Genomic DNA, 19,822 nt, shown 5'->3' on the forward strand with positions numbered 1-19,822 from the left:
GTGTCTGTCTGGATCCAAGGCTGTGCCCATGGAAGAAGTAAAACCCCCTCGGAGTGCCGATGCAATGAACCCCTCCATCATTGGGGCTTCCCAAAGGAACCACTGGGATCTGGCACTCTTGAGATTGGGGTGCTATACAGCAATAGGTATGATTAGTTCCAGGGCGGTTTACGACAATTAAAATGCCATGTTAAAAGCAGTTTAAAACCCCCACAGATATAAGGCGGGTTCTACACCTGTCCACCCCAGGTGTCAAACATCCTGCCTGTCTCATCCTGGCTCTGTCCTCTCCCTGAACCCACAGGCTGACCCACTCGGCTTCTGCCTGGAAATGCCCCCCAAGTGACGCTTCTCTTCCTTCCGTCTGCCAAGGCAGAGCAGCTGCACTGAGCGGACACCTGTAAAGGAAGCACCTGGGTGATTGGGCTTGCTGGGGCAGCCAACCAGAGGGAGCCGCTCCGAGGGGAACCAGGGCCTGAAAGCGAAGCAGGGGCAGAAGTGGGTCAGCCCCCCCCCCCCCGCTCAGCCGAATTCCCCCTTCTGCTGTCCTTGCCTCAGGCCAACTTCCTTCAGGTAGAATGAGGAACTGAGGCAGCAGGGAGAGGGGCTGGGGTTTGGTAGTGAGCAGCTTATTCCTGCCATTCAAGGAGCTCTCAAATGAAGTCCCCCCCCCCTTCACAATCTGCCGCTCCAGCCCTCCAAGGAAGCAGCAGCTGCAGCCTCTAATCCGGAGGCCTTTCACCAACCTGACCTACATTCCCCGTCCGGAGAACATGGGAGCCGCTTCAGACCCCCCCCCCGCCAGCTGGAGATGCGCCATCATCACTCCCGCCCACTTCGGATCCAGACGCTGGTCCAGAAGCATCTTGCAACCAGGAGCGAGAGCAGCCTCTGTGCTGAGCAGCCTCGCCTTGGCACGGGCAGGATCTGGCCCTGCCCCCCCCCCCGACTCAGGGCTGGCCTGGCGGGCCCATCTCCCCCCGCTGGGGCTCCTTCCTTAAGGCGCTTTGCCACCTCAGGTTGGGCTTCCCCCTGCTTCGGGCGCCGAGGTGCCTGCTCTGGGGCAGGAGCCCCCTCCGCCCGCCGTGGCCTGGGGCGCCGCGCTTCTGCCTGGGCGGAGCCAGCCCCGCCAAGCCCCGCCCCCGGCCGCACCTGATCCGGCGGCGGGCGACGCTACCTGCGCGGCGGGCGGGCGGGGCTGGGAGTGCGGACCGAGTGACGTCAGCGCCCCACCTGGGAGTGGGCGGGGCCACGCGGCAGCCCAGCGAGCGGCGAGCGAGGAAGAAGGAGAAGGACGACGACACGCCGCCGCCAGAACCGGGAGCGAGCGAGAGCGCGCGCGCGCCCCGACGGCTGGGTGAGCCTGGCTGTGCCCGCGATGGGGCTGGCGCGGCGCCCTCCGCCCGCGCCCCTCCGCCGCCTGCTCCTCGCGTGCCACCTCCTGCTGCTCCTGCCGCCGCCGCCGGGGTCCTCGGGGGCGCCGCCCGCCGCGCGGCCCCGCATCGCGCGCCTCTTCCCGGGTAAGACCCCCGGGATTGCCGCCCGCGCCCCCCTCGCCGCCCGCCCGGCACGCCCAGGCGCGGCGCGCGCTCCCGGGGGCAGCGGCGTCTCGGGGCGCCCCGCCCGCCTGGCACGGCGATGCCCGAGCGCCTTTGCCGCAGCCGCGCCGGGAGGGGAGGGGAGGGGGGATGCCCGCGCCTGGGCTATTGTCTCCGTCCCCTGCTGCGCGGGCGCGGAAGGGCGAGGCCGGGGCTCGGAGGGGGGCTGCCCGGTCCCCCGGCAACGGCACTTGCTGCAGCGGTCCCGGGGCAGGTGGCGCCCGCTCCGAAGCTAGCCTGACCAGCCCCGGAGCAAGACTCCCCCAGGGGCAAGGGTCCCTCGCGGGCCGGAGCACTGGGGTGCTGCGGGCCGCTAGCCTGCGAGATCTTGTTGGCCTCGTCGCGTTGGAAGCGCCTCCCTGGGGCCGAGCCCCGACCCCTCGGCCTCTCCGACCCCCGAAATAGAAGGAGTGGGACGGGCGGGTTGAGCGTCCAGGCTTTGCTGGAACAGCAATGCGCAACAAGCAGCGGGACAGAGGCAAATGAATCGAGCAGAAAAGGGTGAGGAGGCCGCCTTGGACAAGAGGGTGGATTTAATGGCAAGAATGGTTGCAGAATTTTAAGGTTACAGTTATCCAGCACCTTGACGAGTCAGAATGTAGGATTGAAAACAGCAAATTACAAGCAAGCAGCATGTGGTCAAACTCGACTTCACTGGCACAAGCTGTAGTGATGATCCTCACCTTGGGGGCTATAAAAGAGAATTAAGACAAATTAATGGGGGGTGAGACTATGGGTGGCCCCTGCCATGACAGCCATGCTCTGTCTGGGGATGGCCAGCAACCGGCAGCCTCAGGCCCCAAAGGCCTCTGGGAATCCCAAGCAGGGAGGGGCTGCTCCCAGGTCCTGCTTCCTGGAATAGGCATTGACAGGCTTGATCCTATACTGTGCAGGACCAGCTATGGAAGGGAGATGCTCTTGCACCAGCCACTTGCAGCCACCTGCAACCTGGTCACTTCAATAGACGGCAGCTGAAGTGCTCTTTGTGGGGCTGCCCTTGAAGACTATGCAGAAGACACATATTGTACCAGGACTGGTTGGCGCTGTGCTTGAGGGCCTGAGTCAAAGTGCTTCTGTGGCTTCTGATTGCTTTTTAAATATGTTTTTATTAAGATTTTCCAAATGTAACAAGTGTGTGTCTATTTTCAAATCTTCTGTGGCTTCTGTTGGCATGCAGAGCCCTCACTGACTTGCCCCCAAACACCTGAAGCAGCGACATCTGTCCAGACCCACCTAGATGTTGGGGTCTGCAGGGAGGCCTTGCTGGCAGCTCCACTGGGGGGGGGTGTGAGAGAGAGGGGGGGCTCTTCTTCCTGGTGGCCCCTGAGATGGTGGGATGCCCCTTCTGGCACCCAACAGCACCTGCCTTTATTACTGTATTCATGTCATGTTAGGTAACAATGAGCCTTTTTGGGTGGAGGATGAGATCAGAATATCCCTCCTCTCATCATAGTGTTGTTGCTGTTTCTGACTCCTCTTGATTCAGTTCGTTTATGGTCTTGTAACATTTCTGTGTTGCATAGTTTGCTTCTTGTAATGTGTTGTCCGTCATCCACCCTTGGACTGCATGGTGAAGGGCAGGCTGTAAATGCACAGCAACATATAAAATCCTGCAGCAAAGCGTTCTGCAAGTGTTGCATCTCTTTGGCCTTATTCTGCCGCCGGTTGTTTTGGCTGTGTTTGCCCAGGGCTGCCATGAAGAACGCTTGGTTCCCTCTGCGCCTTGCAAGTCCTGCTATGTCCTCTAATTGGTTCCTTCCCAGCAACTGCCCTGGCTTCCTCCTTGAGGACGTTGCTGCAGGCTTGAGTTGCCCTGCATTTTAGTTATGCTCCTGGAGGCCCTCAGTCCTACTCACTGCATTCCAGACATGAGCCAGGGCAGGGGGCGCATCTAGAAACTTTGCATTCCTCCCCACTTTAGTGCAATGCAGGGGGCCCAGGAGAAGGAAGTCTCTTGTTCAAATCTCACTTCTGGCCTGAAGTGACTAAGTAGCCTCAGGCATCATCATGACTTTCCCGCTTTACCCCAGTGATGGCTAAGTGTGATGATGTGCAGGAAGTGCTTAGCGCACTCTAAAGCTTTATACCAATGCTCAGGACTGTTACTTATTTCAACTCACATAAGATAAAGCAGCAAACACAGCTGATGTGATCAGTTCTTGTTTTTCTCTCTCTTTTTTTAAAAGATATTTATTAAAGTTTTTAAGGTATAACAAAAAAAATGAAAAATAAAAAGAAACATACAAAATAAAAACAGTTAAAAACACATTAATTTTCATATCTTCCTTACGCTTATTTCCCCAGACCTCCTCATACCTCCCTTTTTTGTATTCCAGTTCAGTTTGTTAGTTCAGCAAATCCTTACTATTAAACTTTTACCCATTTGTACAGTTCTTGTTTTTCTCTATGTGCATTAACCTCCTGGTATCTCAGGGAACAAACAGAGCAGAGGAGAATCCCTCTCCCTTGTTCTGCCAGAGGGCAAGGCAGGTGCGATGGGCCAATGCCCCCCCTTGCTTCTGGCTTGGTTTATAAGACCACCAGGAGAACCTGACTGCTGCTGAATCAGACCACTGGGGGCTTGGCTGGCCAGCCGGTGGGTGGAGGTTCCCGTGCAGGACTTGAGGGCGATTCCCAGCTTCCTCCCACAGCAGAGGGAGACTTCCTAGCCTAGCTGCTGAGCCCTTGCTTCAAGCCCTGCTAGACTGGAGAGCTCCAGTTGGGGACTCCAGGGAGGACCCATTCCCATGGCAGTGCCTAATGCAAGCCCCCTCCCCCAACAACAGGGAGCACATTTTAAGGCTCCCAGTTCTTCCCTTTACTTGCCCCACACCCGACCCCCTGCCTGGATCCCCAATGAATATGTTCAAAAGCGCTGGTCCCAATATGGACCTTTGGGAGACTCCACTTTCTACATCCCTCCTTTTGCAGAATTTATTCCCACGCTCTGCTTCCTGCTTATTAAGCAATTCCTGGGCTCCCCGGGGCCTCTCCTCTTATTCCTCTGGAGTCTTTGGCAGGTAGTTGACATCTGAAGTGTGGTGTCTGTTGGATCAGTTCAGTCGATGGCTTGCAGATACTCTTCAGAGAACCCCAAGAACAGCCTGGGAGGCAGGAGCTTCCCCGCACAGTCTGCCCTGCTTCAGTCCTGCCTGCTCTGCTATCTGCTTGGTCATTGTGTCTCTGACAATATGTTCCACCACTTAAGCTAAGCGGTTAAGCGGTTTGTAATTTCCAGGATCCTCCTGGATCTCTTTTTAAAAACTGGTCTGTGTTGGTCATGCTCCAGTCCTCAGATATGGAGGCTGATCTGAGGGACAAGGGACATTTTTTTGTTTGCTGATCCGCCATTTCACATTTTTGCTCTTTGAGAACTCTCGGGTGGGCCAGAGGTTTGGGCCAAAGTGTGTGTTCCCTTTTTGCCTCATTTCTCAGGGAAGCTGCTCTGACTCTGCTCATTCACCATGCTGGCATCCTCTTGGCCTTCCTTGATCTGCGGATATATGGAGATATTAGCTTTCATTATTGTGGCTTTGAAACACCCCCAGGCATTCCAGAGCGAATGGCCCTTTTTACAGGGCCTTTTTAACAGCCCCCTCATTTGGGGAAAGTTGCTTCTTTTGAAGTCAAACTGACTGTTGTTGACGCTTATCTTGAATGGGAGAGCACTTGGGTCACTGTTCTCAGGCCATTCAACAACACCTAACATTTCACACCAAGTGCTGGGAACCACTTTGGATTAAGCCCAAGATTGCCCTGTCTCTGGCTGGTTCCTTGGCCAGCTATTCTGCAGACAGTGCTGGTCTAATTGAAATTGCCCATGGCTGCAGCACTTCCTCCTTGGGAGGCCTCTCCGAGTTCATTCTCCATCTCAAGATCACCCTGGGCATTTGGGTCCCCAGGACTAAATGTCTTTAGGGCCCCCACTGTGCAGGCCCTACGCTTGACTCCCTGGCCAAGCAGCCTGAGGGCCTGCTCCCTTGGCAAGGGCTTGCCTGGATCAGGGCTGCCCTCCTCCCGAAGCCAGGTCTGGTGGGAGAGCTGAGCCGAGGTGCCCAGGGTCCTCCGAAAGGGAACAAGCCTGGCCGGGCTTTGTGGGCAGTTGGGGATAGGCTGCATGCCTGGCAGGGGTGAGGCCTTGCTTCTCTTCAGGGAAGGACTCAGCCGCTTCCCACCCGACTGGGGAGCCTGGCCTGCCCCCCCCCCCGGCCTCTGGTCACACACGGCCTGCCTTGTCTCTGTGTTGTGCCTGAGGCCCTTAGCCTTGGCCTCCTGCCCCTGGAGCACACTGGGGTGTTTGTCTGGGGGCTGTGCAGGGGCTGCCCTGCAGCTCAGCCCCCGTGGAATGTGGGGCCACATCCAGCTGGGTGCTCAGCTGCTTGCCGGGAAAGGGCAGGGCTGAGTGCCGGGATTCTGCTGCAGGAGGGCGGAGGCTGGGATCTCTGGGGTGCCCAGCTGGGCTCTCCCCTGGGGCTGCTCCGAAAGGGGCCTGGGCTGGGGCAGGATGGCTCCCTTACCCCGCCTGATCTGACCACCTCCAGGGTTCCTCCTCCCCCTCTGGGGTGCTGAGGAGAGGTGGGGCAGCAGGAGCCTCTGCAAGGAGGGGACCCCTTGTCTGGGCAGGAGTCACTGTAGCAAGGGCTCTTCTCCTGGTCACTGCCTGGCAGTGTGTCTTGTGATGGCTGGGGGCCTGTGCCAGGTTTCCAGGGCTGTGGGTTTAGGCAAGCCACTGAACAGTGCTGCACAGGGAACCGCAAATACCTGCAGAATAAGGAGCCAAAATGGACTGAATTCTGTACATCAATAGATTTTAGCAGGGAGGCAAAACCTTTCAGTGTAGGAATGCTGCCTTAAGCCAAGTCTTAGCCATTGGGGCCCCTGTAGCTCAGCACGGGCAGGCAGCAGCAACCCTGCAGGGCCCAGGCAGATGTCTCAACTGACCCTCCTGGCAGCCGCCGATGGTCTTGTCCTGGGCTACAGGGTCTCTGGGTGCTGCTTTCCCATGGCTTCGGGGTGTGCCCTCCTGTGTAGCTCCCCAGGCCTGCAGACGGGGGCAGATCCTCCGCCTTCCTTTGCAGTGGCCAGGCGGGTGATGCTCCTTGGCCAGGGGGGCAGGGACGTTCTTGCCTAGGCGGAATGATGTGGCCTGTGCATCTGACTGTGGCCCGGGGCTAGTTTAAGTGGCGGCTGCCAATCCCCGAGAAGGGAGGAGCCCAGCCGGCAAGAGGCCCCAGGGGGAGGCTGGTTCTCTGGCATGTTCACGGGGCCGCCCAGGTGTCGGGAACAAGCCACCGGCAGATGGGTGGGGCTGTGGGTGGGGAGTCCCTCTTGGCACTGGGGAGTGCCTGGCACAGGGGGTGGCATGTATGAGCCCCTGGGCCCCCTTTCCCTTGGTCAGAGGGTGGTCTTGAGGGCTGGGGGGCAGCTGCTTCCCTTGGCCCCACTCCTTCCAGCTGCCTGGCCTACTCTGTAAAATGGAATGGGGCCTGCTTCCTCTCTAGGGCTGCATGCCCTCCATTGGCCTGCCTGTGTCGAGCAGACGCAGGATCTCTCCCTCTGGCATCAGCAGGGCAGCCCTGGAGTGGGGAAGGGCCCTGTGCTGTGAACCGGCCCCCCTGGGGCTGTGGGGCTGCCTCTCTGGGACCGCCAGAGCCCCCAGCCCTGCTTTGCCCATTGTGCGGCACCTGACTGCTTGCAGCCGCGGAGGTTCCTCTTTAATTAGCGGCAGGGATTTCTCCGAGCAAAGCCAGCGGCCGCCTTATCTGCTGCCGGGAACTGCCATCACCCACAGAGATCAAGTTCCCACACTCTGGTGCTTCCCACACAGGCTCGTGCTGGGGGGGGGTGCTGGGGGGGGGCTCAGTGGTTACTTGAAGGCTACTGAAATGGCAGACTTGACACTGATTCCTTCCTGGGCGGGGGCAACTCCCTTTGTCTCCAGTGAGTCTTCAGCCCCCCCCAATGCAACCCCCATGCTGTTCAGATGGCCCTTCCTGGAGCTGAAGAGCTTTGAGAAGCAGGTGTGGGTGTTGTGGGAAAGGGGCAGGGTGGGGGGGACCCAAGGAGAGGGGAGCCCCACATGCTCTGGGTCCTTCCAGCTCTGGAGCTCTCCTCAGGTGCTTCTGAGACTGGCTGGGGGTGCCAGGCCCCTTGGTTCTGCTTCTGTTGTGGGGGGGGGTGGCCCCCAAGCAGAGCAGAACACCTTTTGAGGGACCCTCCTTCCCTCATTGTGAAGCCCCCAATATCTACTGATTCTTCTTTCCACTTCTTCATTCACCTGCCTGCCTTGCCTGGCCCTGATCTCTCACTGGCTCAACCTGGGGATCAGTAGCAGAACCCCCCCCCCCCATGATATGGTTGCAGTGGGGAGGGGGCCCCTTTGCTGCGAGGCAGACCCCCCTGCAAAGGGCCTTGGCTCAGAACCTGCTTTCTGTGTGGAAGCCTCCAGGTTCAAGCCCCAATTGCTGCCAGTCAGTGTGGGCAGTGCTGAGCTTGATGGACAATGGGGTCTGACTCAGGCAAATGCCACTGCCTCCATTTGCCCCGCTTGTGTTGCTGCCGCTTTAAGGGCCGTGATGACAGATGTGCGCAGAGAGCAGAGCAGGATCCTTGCAGCTACAGCAGTCCTTGCAGATGCCCCCCCCCCTCACTGGTTGAAAACCTCCAGAGGTGGGATGGGGGAGAGTCCACATCCCGGATGGGTGGCTCTCCAGTCTCTGCTCTAAATCCTCCACCCTTCGTGGCTCCCAGGCAGAATCTGCTCCTTTGCAAGTGGCTCACCCTTCCTAGTGTTGGGTCTCAATCCAAACTCTCTCCCTTGTCATTTGAACCCTCAGCAGCAGAAAGCAGATCTGCTCCATCATCCGGCAAAGTGGCAGCGCTTCCAATGCCCACATGTGGCTGTTGTGTCGCCCCTTCTTTGGGCGGAGCATCTCTCATAGCTTCCCACCGACAGGATTTTGTCTTCAGCCCCCCATCCTTGCGGCCGTCCTCTGGACACTTTCCCATTTGTCCAGCCCTAGACACGGCCCTTTAGGTGAGATGGCAAGGCTAAGCGAAAGCGAGTGGGTCCATTAGGACAGGTCTGCGTCAGGCCTTTGGGCTGCCGGATCCTGCAGCTGACTCATTCTGTAACTTGTGGTCTCCTCCGAAACCCTGAGTTCCCTTCTATATGACTGGATGACCTTTAAGGTTTCTCCCAATTCTCTGATTCTATCAGCCAGATGACACCCAGCCTGTTTTTTGTCCATCAGCTTATTCTTCCCTGCTTAAGTGCAGAATTTTACATTTAATCTCTGTTGAAATTCCTTTTGTTAGTTTTCTCCATCTGTTTCTATTGACTTCAAACTCCAGCAATGGCTGGACTTCACCATCTCAGGCCTTTTGTAAAGGGCGGCTGGAGGCAGTGATGGCTACCAGCTTGAATGGCTTTAAAAGAGGATTAGACAAATTCATGGCGGAGGAGAGGGCCCTCGGAGGCTCCTAGCCCTGGTGACTCTGTTCCTCCTCAGCTACCAGGGACAGAATCCAACGAAACTGAATGTTGGAAGATTCAGATAGATAAGAGGAAGGAGGCAGAGGCAGTAATGTCTCTGAAGGCCAGTTTCTGGAAACCATGGGAGGAGAGAAGTCTCTCGTTCTCACATCCTGCTTGTGGTTTTCCAGAGGCATCTAGGAGAACAGGATGCTGGACTAGATGGGGGGGGGGGGCTGTTGTAGTTCTCGGCAACTTCGATGGCTTCTGAAAAAAGGCTATTTAACTCACATGGTAGATTCTGGTGGCAGACGTGGCGTGCGGAGCCCGGATGGAGGTGGGGGCAGGTTGGGAGAGGGGCCCTCCTTCCGTGGGGCAGCATGGCGAGGCAGGGAGGCCCTGGCCCTGGGAGGCCCATGGCTTGTGCTGTGGGGTGGGCTCAAAACAAGGTGTGGAAAGATGGTTTCCTGCCTTGGATGGCCACGTGGGATTATGTGGGCCCTGGGCTGGGGCATTGAGCCCTGAGCCAGAAGAATGTGGGCCCAGCCCAAGGCTTTGCTGTCTGAGCCCTAGCCTGGCTACAGAGCCACCGCCGCTCCCTGCCAACCCAGCCATGGGGGACTTGGCTGTGCCTGGCCACCTTGCATGCCACTCTGGCCATGGCCTGCTGTCACCGCGGAGCATCTGGCCTGGCTGGGGACGATGGCGGCAGCTGCCCCTGCCTCTCTTCCCCCACTCTCAGCAAGGCGGTTAGTGCAGAAGCCTTTCTGCAGTGCTGCTCTGGCCTCTGGCTGCTCCTTCAGATTTCTGCTCTCAAAAGATGTGATTGTTTGTGGCTCTCTGCGTGCTTGTGCTCAGACAATGCCTGCCAGGCCAGGCCCTGAGACGCCAGCCCCCTCACAGGCTGCCCCACCCGCCCTCAGCCTTGAGCCTCCATGCGCTGACAAGGAAGCAGTTTGAAAGCGTACCAGTGCAGGTAGATAAATCGGTATAGTTGCAGCAGGAAGGTAAACGGCATTTCTGTGCACTCTGGTTTCTGTCACGGGTCCCGTTGTGCCGGAAGCGGCTTAGTCCTGCTGGCCACATGACCCGGAAAGCTGTCTGTGGACAAACGCCGGCTCCCTTGGCCTGAAAGCGAGATGAGCGCTGCAACCCCAGAGTCGCCTTTGACTGGACTTAACCATCCAGGGGTCCTTTACCTTAGATCCTCTGGAGTGGGCCCACGAAAGGAGTGCCTGGGGTGGGTGGGGGGCAGGCCACCCCATTCCCACCAGTTCACTGGCTGCAGCAGCACTGGACCTTGTCAGATGGGGAGGGACAGGTCTTGCCTGCATCACTTCTGCATGCACACAAACGGGAAGGGAGGGGAGCAGTGGCCTTTGGGGTGCAAGGAAACTGAAGGAAGGTCTGGTTGCCTCCCCTCAGAAATATTGCAGAGCTGTGGGGCGGGGTGGGGGTTGACTCTCCTGTGAGGAAAGGACTTTTTTGTTTAGGGAAAAGGCAAGGGAAGTGGGGCATGGAAGAGGTGCACAGAGCCAGGCCTGGCTGGGAGAACATGGGCAGAACAATGTTTTCCTCTCTTTCTCTTAACCCTGGGAGTTCTGGACATCTGGTGAAGCTGAGGGTTGGGAGGTTCAGGTCTCCTCTGCAAGTGCCACCAGCTGCCCACCTGGGTGGCAGTCCCTGAAGGCGACTGGCAGGCAGTCTCTGTTGGCCCTTCCTGCAACGCCCTTCCTGGGATGTTTGCTGAGAAGTCGGTGGCTGCCAAAGGTCAGCCTAATAATCTTTCTTGGAAGCTTCCTGCTGGCAGCGCTGCCCCTTTTCTTCCTGCTCCTTGAGGGGGGCTGAGAAATGTCCTGATAACTGCCCCCCAACAGCCTTCTCTTTGTTGGGCCTTTCTCTTTGCCTTTTATAGCAAAATAGGGACCCCACCAGCTGCTATGCGAAAAAGGAAAGCAGCAATTAAAGCACATCCTGTTGAAAGTGGCTGATTCTGCAGCAAAAGCCCTTCCCTTCCCCATGAGGCCCCTCTCTCGCTCCCCACCCCAGGGACCCCCACCCCACAGCAAGCAGGAACTTGTGGTGCCCCACATCCAGCCAGTCGCTGAGAGCCAGGCCCCACAGCAGGAGATGAGGGGAGCCTGCAGCCCTTCTCGGGGTGAGAGCAGCGTGGCCAGAGGACTGTCATCTGCTGGGTCCTCCCTTAGCCTAAGAGGCTGCGGATGAGCTACTCAGGCAACCCTGCAAGTGGTCCAGGACTGGGCGCTGAGCGTGGCGACTGCCTCTGTGCCCGGGCAGCTCTGGACATAGGGCAGGTGGCACCCAGGCATGGCTGGCATTGGGTGGGTGCAGCTGGCACAGGCTGTGGCTCCACTCCTTGGAGGGCGAAGGCTGGAGGTGATGCTTGCTGACACCATTTATTTTATTTTATTTTTACTGAATTTTTATACCTCCCTATAGCTGGATGTCTCTGGGCAGTTCATAGAAAATATCACAATATATAAAGTCAAAATAAGAACAATAACCCAGTAACACCCAGTAGCATGGGAGGGAGGGTGGCCTTCCTGTCTGGACGTGCCCAGTCCCCTCTCTGCCCAGGGCTGCACACAAGCCCTGTGGGGATGGCGGCTCTGGGGCGATGCCTCCCCAGGGCTAAAGGAGGCACTCCTGCCCCCCCGACCCCTTCTCCTATGCTGTGTCTTTCAGTGCACTGTGGGGAGGGGGGCAGAGCTGGCCCCTCCTGGCACTGGCCGGGGGCCCACCTTTGAATTGCTGCCCCCATGCCTGGCATACGCCTTGGGTGCTGTGTGCCGGCCAGTCACCCGCGGGTGCTCTCTTTGCAGAGGTGGAGGGTCTGGTGCAGCGATTCTCTCACGAGGCCATTTCCAACTACAGCACCTTCCGGGTGGATCCCCGATCCCACACGCTCTACGTGGGAGCCAAGGACACCCTCCTCGCCCTGCCTGTGGGCACCATCAGTCAGGGGGCCAAGAAGGTGAGCTGGGTGGCAGCCGAGTCCCCAGGGATGGTTGGGGGGCCTGAGCCCTGTGGCCCCTGCCCTCCTTTTACCTCTGTCGCTTGGGCAGGGAGCAATTGGGGCAGGGCAAGGCGGTGGGTTTTTTTTGGGGGGGAGGTGTTTCTGCCATCCTGGCCAAGGTGCCTCTGCTGGGCCAGGAGCGTCAGATGGTGGCCCTGCCTGCCTCTCCCTTGCTTGGGTGGGGATCGCAGCCCCGCTGCATGGAGCAGGAAGGGTCCTCTGTGCCCCACTCCCCTGGTGGGGGAGGGGAAGATGGCCACTGGCAAGCCTTGGGGCTTTTCTTCCCTGTCTTCCAGGTAGCCTGGAATGTGCCTGAGAATCTCCAGATCTCTTGCACCTTGAAAGGGAAAAAAGAGGTAAGTGCTGCTGGGGGCTTGTGGGGGGGGGCTTTGGCCTCTTCCTCCTCATCTTCCCGAGGGCTCTCAGTGTTGCTGTGGAGCTGCCCATATCCTGGAGCCCCACAGAGCAAAAGGCTCCCCCCAAGGCCAGGAAGGTGGGGGGTTCCTGGCCTCTCCCTCTCGCACCCGGCTGACGGCTGCTTCCCTCTCGCCTCCCAGGCCGAATGCCACAACTTCATTCGCATCCTGGAGTTTGCCAACCAGACGCACCTCTTCGTCTGTGGGACCTTCTCCTTCAGCCCCCAATGTGGCTACATTGTGAGTGGCTGCCTGGCTCAGCCGTGTGTGTGCGTGTGTGTGTGTGTGTCTTGCAAGCGCTACCCTTCAACTTGGGGGGGGGGGCTGTATTGCTTCCACCATGACTGGGACAGATGTCTTTCAGCCTTGGGGAGGGGCAACTCCGCAAAACCCCTTGGCACCTGCTGGAGGGTTTCAGAGGGTAGGGGCCCACCCCCCCTTCCATGCCGTTCACGTGCAGACATGGCTGGGGGGGTCCTTCCTCTCTTGCAGAAAGTGAGCGACTTCCGCACTGTGGAGCGGCAGGAGAGCGGGCGGGGGAGGTGCCCCTTTGAGCCCCTGCAGCCGTCTGCAGCCATCATGGCAGGTATGGGGGGAGGGGCGCATCAAGGGGGGGGGCTTGTGAGGGTCTGGCAGAAAAGTGCAGCACCCACAAGCCAGGGGCCACCTCAGGTGCCTCCGTGCGTGGCTGGGGAGTGCCAAGCCCCTTGTTCCTGCTTCTGTTGTGGGGTGGGGGCCGGATCCTTCCCTGCCCTCGTCCAGTTGCCCTTCTGGCTCCTCCTTGCCATGGATGTAGCTGCCCTGGCCTTTGTCCCTCTTGGCTCCTCCCCTTTCGTCTTCAGCCTGGCCGCTCTGCTGGGGTGCGGCCACTTGCACCCCCATCTATGAAGCCTTGAGGTGGCCCTTCCCGCCCCCCATGTCCTGCCCTTTCCTGCTATGCCTCTTTGCCCCCTAGATGGCGTCCTGTATGCAGCCACAGTCAACAACTTCCTGGCCACGGAGCCCATCATCTCCAGAGCCACAGGGAACCCTACAGAGTTCATCCGAACAGAAAACTCCGTGGCCTGGCTGAATGGTGAGCTGGCGAAGGCAGCGGCTGATGTGGTTGGGCAGGGTGGTGTATTGGGATCAGGGCCTGGCGGGGGGCTGGAGAAGTCCTTGCATGGAGCTTTGCTTGTTTCTTCCGCTGCCCAGATCCCGAATTTGTGGCCTCGGCTTTTGTGCGGGAGAGTGAGAACGGCGAAGATGACAAGATCTACTTCTTCTTCACGGAGACTGCGCGCGAGTACGACTTCTACGAGAAAGTCAAGGTTGCGCGCGTGGCCAGAGTCTGCAAGGTCAGTGCCCTGATGGGGGGCGGGGGGCTCTGGGGCTGAGGCCTGGTGCCCAGCTGGTTCTCCCTCTTCCCTGGAAGCCCCATGTCCTTCTTCCTTATGGGGCTGTGACCCACTTCCTGCTTCAGCTGGCCTTCCACTCTTTGCCCCAACCACCTTGGCTCAGTGCCCCCACACCATCTCCCCCAACCCAAAATGTCTGCTGGGGTGGGGGCTCCTTGCTGTGCCTGCATTGCCCCCTCCATCTCTGCCCACTTGTCTGCAGGGAGACTTGGGTGGCCAGAAGACGCTGCAGAAGAGGTGGACAACCTTCCTCAAGACGCAGCTGGTCTGCTCAGACCCTCAGAGCGGCACCGTCTTTGGCATCCTGAAGGACGTGGTCACTTTGTCGTCAGACAACTGGAACGCCACCATTTTCTATGGGGTCTTTGCAGCCCACAGGTGAGGGAGGCAAAACCCATGGCAAGGCCACCTTTGGGGCGGGTAGGAGGGAAGGTGCCTCCCTCTGGGCTGCTCCACCAGGCAGGCTTTTCTCTGCCCAGATGTGGGTGCGGCGGCAACATCAACATGGGCTCTTGCTTCTCTCTTGCTGGGACACCTTGTCCTGCCTGCCACCCTGGGCACAGTGCCAGCCAGCCTTGGCAGAGGCAGCCAGCGCTGAAGAGGGAGGAGCAGGACTTGGCTTGGTCTGTTTCTGGAAGGCGGAAGGAGTGGCAGGACGCCTTGGCAAGGCTTGGCTGCTGGATCAGACCAGAGGGGAAGCCCCAAAGCTGGACCTGAATGCCAGCTGCCTCTTTCCTGTGCTTGTTGCTTAGCAGAGAGGTTTCAGAGGTAGACTGCCCTTGGAAATGGGGGCTCCACTCACCTGCTGTGGCAACCAGCTTCTTTCCTTGCTCCTTTCCAAGCCATCCCTGCTTGGTGGTTGGGGTCAGTCTCCACGAATCCTTTCTGGGTTGCATAATGGAGGGCTTTGCTCTCGACTTTCCTGGATTCCCTCCCAGCCAGTTTCATTGGGGGCCGAGATGGAGGTGAAAGGGGAAGCCCAGTGGCAGAATGGCTGGCCTGGCAGGGGGAGGCTGCTTTGCTGGGGGGTGCTGTCTCAGCTGGCAGAGCAGGGCTCCACTCCCCCGCCCCCCTGAGTGAGGCTGCCTTGCTGGTGCCTTTCAGGAAGGAGGGGAGTGCCATTTGCGCCTACAGCCTGCAGGATATCCAGAGGGCCATGGCTGGACGCTTCAAGGAGTTCCGGCGCGACTGCGACAAGTGGACAAGTGTCATGCAGGACGATGTTCCTGACCCACGGCCGGGGGCAGTGAGTGAGGCCCACGGGGGTGCGGCATTGGGTGCTGGGTGGCCTGGGTCCCCTGGGCTTGAGCAAAGCCCCCTGATCCTGAGCCCCCCATCCTCTCTTCCCCTCAGTGTGTCACCAAGAGCCTGAAGCTGGAGGGGATCGGGTCCACGCTGGCCCTCCCAGACCGAGTCCTGACCTTTGTTCGTGACCATCCTCTCATGGACGAGCCTGTCCACCCGCAGCAGGGCTCTCCGCTGCTGGTCCAGCCGAACACCCAGTACTGCCGGCTGGCTGCCCACCGGGTCAGGGCGCTCTCTGGGCAAGAGTATGATGTCCTGTACCTGGGAACAGGTAAGGAGGTGGCTGGGCAGCAGGTAGGCATTCCAAGTGGGGAGGCAGTTATCGGAGGGGGCCAGGCTGAACTGCCCTCTTCTCCCCCAGAGGACGGACACCTGCACAAGGTGGTCAGGACCAGCCAAGAAACCTCCCGGGTGATAGAGGACCTGGAGCTGTTTGCTGAGCCTCAGCCCATCCGCAACCTGCAGCTCCACCAGGTGAGTGACCTGTGGGTCTGGCCTGGCCCAGAAGGGGGACAAGGGCCAATGGGATCTTCTCTCTCTGGCCCTGGGACCCCCATCCAAAAGGGCTGGACTTGGCCTTCCTTGCCCTCCTTTTGGAGGAAGGGGGGAGTCTGGCTCCTCTTCAGGGTCCAGCCCTTTGTGGCCCCTGCCAGACAGTGGGAAGCTGTCCTGTTGAGTGAACAGGGAAACTGCCCCTCCTTCCTTCTTGGAAAGGGAACAGTTCCTGATCCTCCCAACTCTGCTTCTCTGTCTCTGCAGAATGGCCAGTGCAGCACTTGGGTGGCTGCTCCACATTTGCCCCCCAATGGCCACAGCTGCCCCCATGTGGGAGATGCTGCGCACCTGAGGGACCTTTCCCTCACATGCATCTTTGCAGACTCCCTCCTTGGGACCCCCCCCCCCCAATCTCCCAATGAGCAACTCTCTCTTCTTGCTTCCTCTGCAGAACTGGCTCTTTGTGGCTTCTGACAGCGAAGTGACCCAGATCAGCACCTCCACCTGTGCCACGTACAGGACATGCCAGCAGTGTGTCCTGGCCAGAGACCCAGCCTGTGCTTGGAGCAGGGAGCAGGGGGCCTGCATGGACCACCACGGGCAGGCTGGGTGAGTGAGGGTGGGGGCTTGGGGGCCCAGCTGCAAAAGCAGAGCTGCCAGGACCCCAATGCAGCCGGCAGGCCTTCCTAGGTGCAGCTTCAGAAGCACCTCTGCTTGGCGTTGGGGAGCCGGGAGCGATAGACTCTGCTGCCAGCCAGTGTCGGGGTTGGGGAGGTCACCACGGACATTATTACTATTATTTATTGAACTTATATACTGCCCTATATCGGGGTGTCTCAGCGTGATTCATAAAATAAAATCAAGATATAAAACCACAAAATACCTAATAAAAATAAAACCAACCCAATAGCCCCCCCAAACCACATTTTAAAGGGACATCAGTGTGCACGGCCAGCGGGCAGCAAGCAGAGCCTTCTCTCAAAGCAGGAGGCTCGTTGGGTGCTGGGCCTCTCGGAAGGCTGCCTCTTTGCCCAGCTGCTTTGCTCAGCAACTGCCCCCTTTCCCTCTCCTCAGCCTGGTCCAGGATATGACGGCAACCAAGGTGCTGGCGCTCTGCCCCACAGAGGAAGGCCTTGCAGGTGCGTCCGACCTTCTCCTGCAGAGAGGAAGTGCCCAGGGAGCTCCCTCTGACAGTCAGCTGTGGGGCGGGAGAGATGACCTGTGGGGGGCTAGAGGGGGAATTGTGAAGCGGGGAAGGAGGTTTCGGTGGGGTGCCGCCTGGGCATCAGCTGCCACAGTATGAAGATTTGGGGGGATGGGCACCTCAGCCTCTGCTCATGGGCTGTCCTGGTGCTTCCACCCCCTCCCCAGTTCCTGCTGCCCTCTGACTCCCTTGCCTTCCTTTTCCCCGACAGAGGCTGCCCCGGTGGTCGAAATCCTGGCCCCCCTGTCTGCCCGCGTGGTCCTGCCTTGCGCCCCACAGTCTGCCTGGTCCAGCTGCGAGTGGCAGAGGCCTTCGCAAGACACCTCCGCCTACGTCCTGCGCAGGGATGGGCTGGAGTTCACGGCTGCCGAAGCCACGCTGGGCAAGTACACCTGCCGCTGCACAGAGCGAGGGGTGGGCGGGGTGGTGGCTGCCTACAGCCTGGTGCTTGGCGGGCGGGGGGCCAGCAGTGCCCCTCGCTCAGAGGAGCGCAGCTACAGCGTCCTGGTGGGGGTGCTCTGCTTTGTGCTGGGTGTCCTGGTGAGCAGCGGCTGCCTCCTCGTGCACGAGCGGCGGCGGAGGGAGCGCCTCCAGCGGGAGCTGATCTGCCGTGAGCGGAACGGGCTGGACCTGATGCAGTCGACCACCACCAGCTGCAGCCACGAGCCCCAGACGCCCAGCTCCCCCGAGGATGAGCGCCACCCGCTGGCCAACAGCAAGAAGAACGGCAGCCTCAACGGCTACCCCCACCTCTACATCAACGAGCTGGACACGGAGCAGGCCCGCATCTACCTGGCAGGGGTCCCCCTGGCCAAGTGTGACGAAACCTCCATCTAGAAGGGGGCGTCCAGCTCACTCTTGCCGGATGGCTCTCTGGAAGTGGCTGCCCCACTGCAGCCAGGCTGCTGAGATCTCTCTGGGGCCAGGGCAAGTTTGTTTGGGGGCCAGCTGGGCTGCTGCTGCTCCTGGCAGAAGGCCAGGCTCAGCAACTCCTTCCTATGTTGGGAGACCAGAGGTCCCCCTGGCTTTCTGGTGGCCAGGGAGAAGCAGGGGGCTGTGAGAGAGGCCGCAGGGCTGGTTTCCAGGGCCTGGAGAAGCCCCCGACTGTGCCTGTGTGATGCGTACTGGAAAGTTTGGTTTGCCTGCCTGCCGCCCTCTCTGCAGAGGCTCAGCCATGTTGCCCGAGGGGGCCGTGAGCGCCTGGCCCTGGGACCTGCTGTGAAGGACGTGACAAAGTGCCCAGTGAGGGGCGGTGCCTTGGCACATGGAGCCCCCTTGCCAGCTGCAGCGGCAGCACCTGGAATGTTTACTGGGGGGTGACCTGTTCCCCTCACCACCCACCTCCATTTCAATCCCTGCAGCTGCTCTTTGGACAGAAGAAGGTTGGCAGACTGCCCCCCCCTTCCTAGCAGATTCGGACTGATAAATGTGAAGGATGCTCCGTGTGGGAGCAAAGGACCTTTTGGAATACCTCCCTCCTGCTCAGTCTCGGAGGGACACAGACTGTGGTCCCCCCCTTTTGAATGTGGCCAAATGTGTACCCCCTTTGATCTCATATCCTGGATCTCTGCCTTCCCCCCCTTTTGATGTCCCACAGGGTTTTTGCTTCCTAAGAAGCTGTACCAGGGACCATCTTTCTGTGAAACGGGTGTTGTGCTCTCCTACTGTTGTATTTTCGTTGTTTTAATTTCTTGGTTTTGTGACTTATTAAAAGGGATGAAACTTAGGAGCCCAGTCTCTCTTGTGCTCGAATCCTGCTTGCTGGTTTCCCACAGGCTGTTGCTTGGCAGCTGTGAGAACAAGAAGCTGCTCCAGGTGGGCCAGTGGTCTGACCCAGCAGGCCCTGCTTATGTTTTTAGTTCCAACTAGCAGGAGGAGGGGTGGCCTGGCCAGTGGGGGTGGGGGTGGGCTGTGCTAGAAGTACCCCTCCCCCTGCTGGCCTGGCCACAATCCCAAACAAGCCAAGTTGCAGCGGGGAGCCTAGGCTGTGAACCCTCCTGCCTGGCCCTGCCACAGCACCCCCTTAACTGTCTGCTCTGCAGCCTTTCAGAGAGCATTTGTGTCTGTCTCCAAGGCATGTTTCTTCACCTGCTCTGAAGTGCATTTGTGCCCAATTGTTTGAAATTCACCAGAGCTACCTGGTTGGCATAATTGGAAGGGATCCAAAGGATCATCTAGTCCCACCCCCTAAACATACCCAGCTCCTTCAAGCACTCCTTGTAAGGCTTAGTTTCCAGAGCCTTGATCATCTTGGTTGCCCTCCTCTGCACAGGTTCCACATAAAGTGGGACAGTCGGAAGGGGACCCCCAAGGGTCATGTAGGCCAGTCTGGAGAAGCCCTGCCAGAGGACCGCACCACCTCAGGCAGAAGGTGCCTGAATTTTTATGCAGCGATGATTCTCCTGACCCCGCCTGTTACACAATCAAGCCAGCTTCCGGCTTCGAAGTGGAATTGTGTCTTTTGTGTACCAAGGGTGCGACTCCGGCCTGGTTGTCGTTAGGGGAAAGACTGCAGCCCTTGGCCCCAAAGAACAGCCCCTCCCAGCTGGGCTTCATCCTCCCTCCCGGAACAGTGCGGGGACTTTCCTCCCAAGTCACGCGGGAGGCGCTGAGCTCTGCTCGCTGCCTCTGCCGTTTCCACGAGGGCCGACCCACTGAGGCTTCCGCGGGGCGGAGACCGCAAGCGGAAAAGCCGCCGCCCAGCCCCACCCTGCCGGGGGTTGGGCTACACGCCCTCCGGGGTCCCCTTCCAGCCTTGTACTTCGGGGATGCGGCCCGCCGCCCAGTTCCACCTCCCGGCCAGAAGGAGGCGCAGCTACGAGCTTAAGCACCGCCCCCTCACGCTCGCGTCACGTGACAGCGACCCTCCGGCGGCCTCTGAGCCACTTTCGGCTCC

General features: G+C 59.3%; 1 protein-coding gene across 1 annotated transcript; it reads left to right on the plus strand.

Annotated features, from left to right (window-relative positions):
* Positions 1 to 1,350: 1,350 nt before the first annotated feature.
* Positions 1,351 to 18,095, plus strand: SEMA4F (ssemaphorin 4F). The gene is made up of 14 exons (XM_053402296.1): positions 1,351 to 1,520; positions 11,916 to 12,067; positions 12,406 to 12,465; positions 12,667 to 12,765; positions 13,018 to 13,111; positions 13,481 to 13,600; positions 13,720 to 13,862; positions 14,125 to 14,300; positions 15,027 to 15,168; positions 15,276 to 15,498; positions 15,589 to 15,701; positions 16,174 to 16,331; positions 16,797 to 16,861; positions 17,138 to 18,095. Exons 1-14 carry the CDS (start codon positions 1,379 to 1,381, stop codon positions 17,761 to 17,763), a joined length of 2,313 nt encoding a protein of 770 aa, XP_053258271.1. The 5' UTR covers positions 1,351 to 1,378; the 3' UTR covers positions 17,764 to 18,095.
* The last annotated feature ends 1,727 nt before the right edge of the window (positions 18,096 to 19,822 follow it).

The sequence above is a fragment of the Podarcis raffonei genome, chromosome 9 (genome assembly GCF_027172205.1).
Source record: "Podarcis raffonei isolate rPodRaf1 chromosome 9, rPodRaf1.pri, whole genome shotgun sequence".
Lineage (NCBI taxonomy): Eukaryota > Metazoa > Chordata > Lepidosauria > Squamata > Lacertidae > Podarcis > Podarcis raffonei.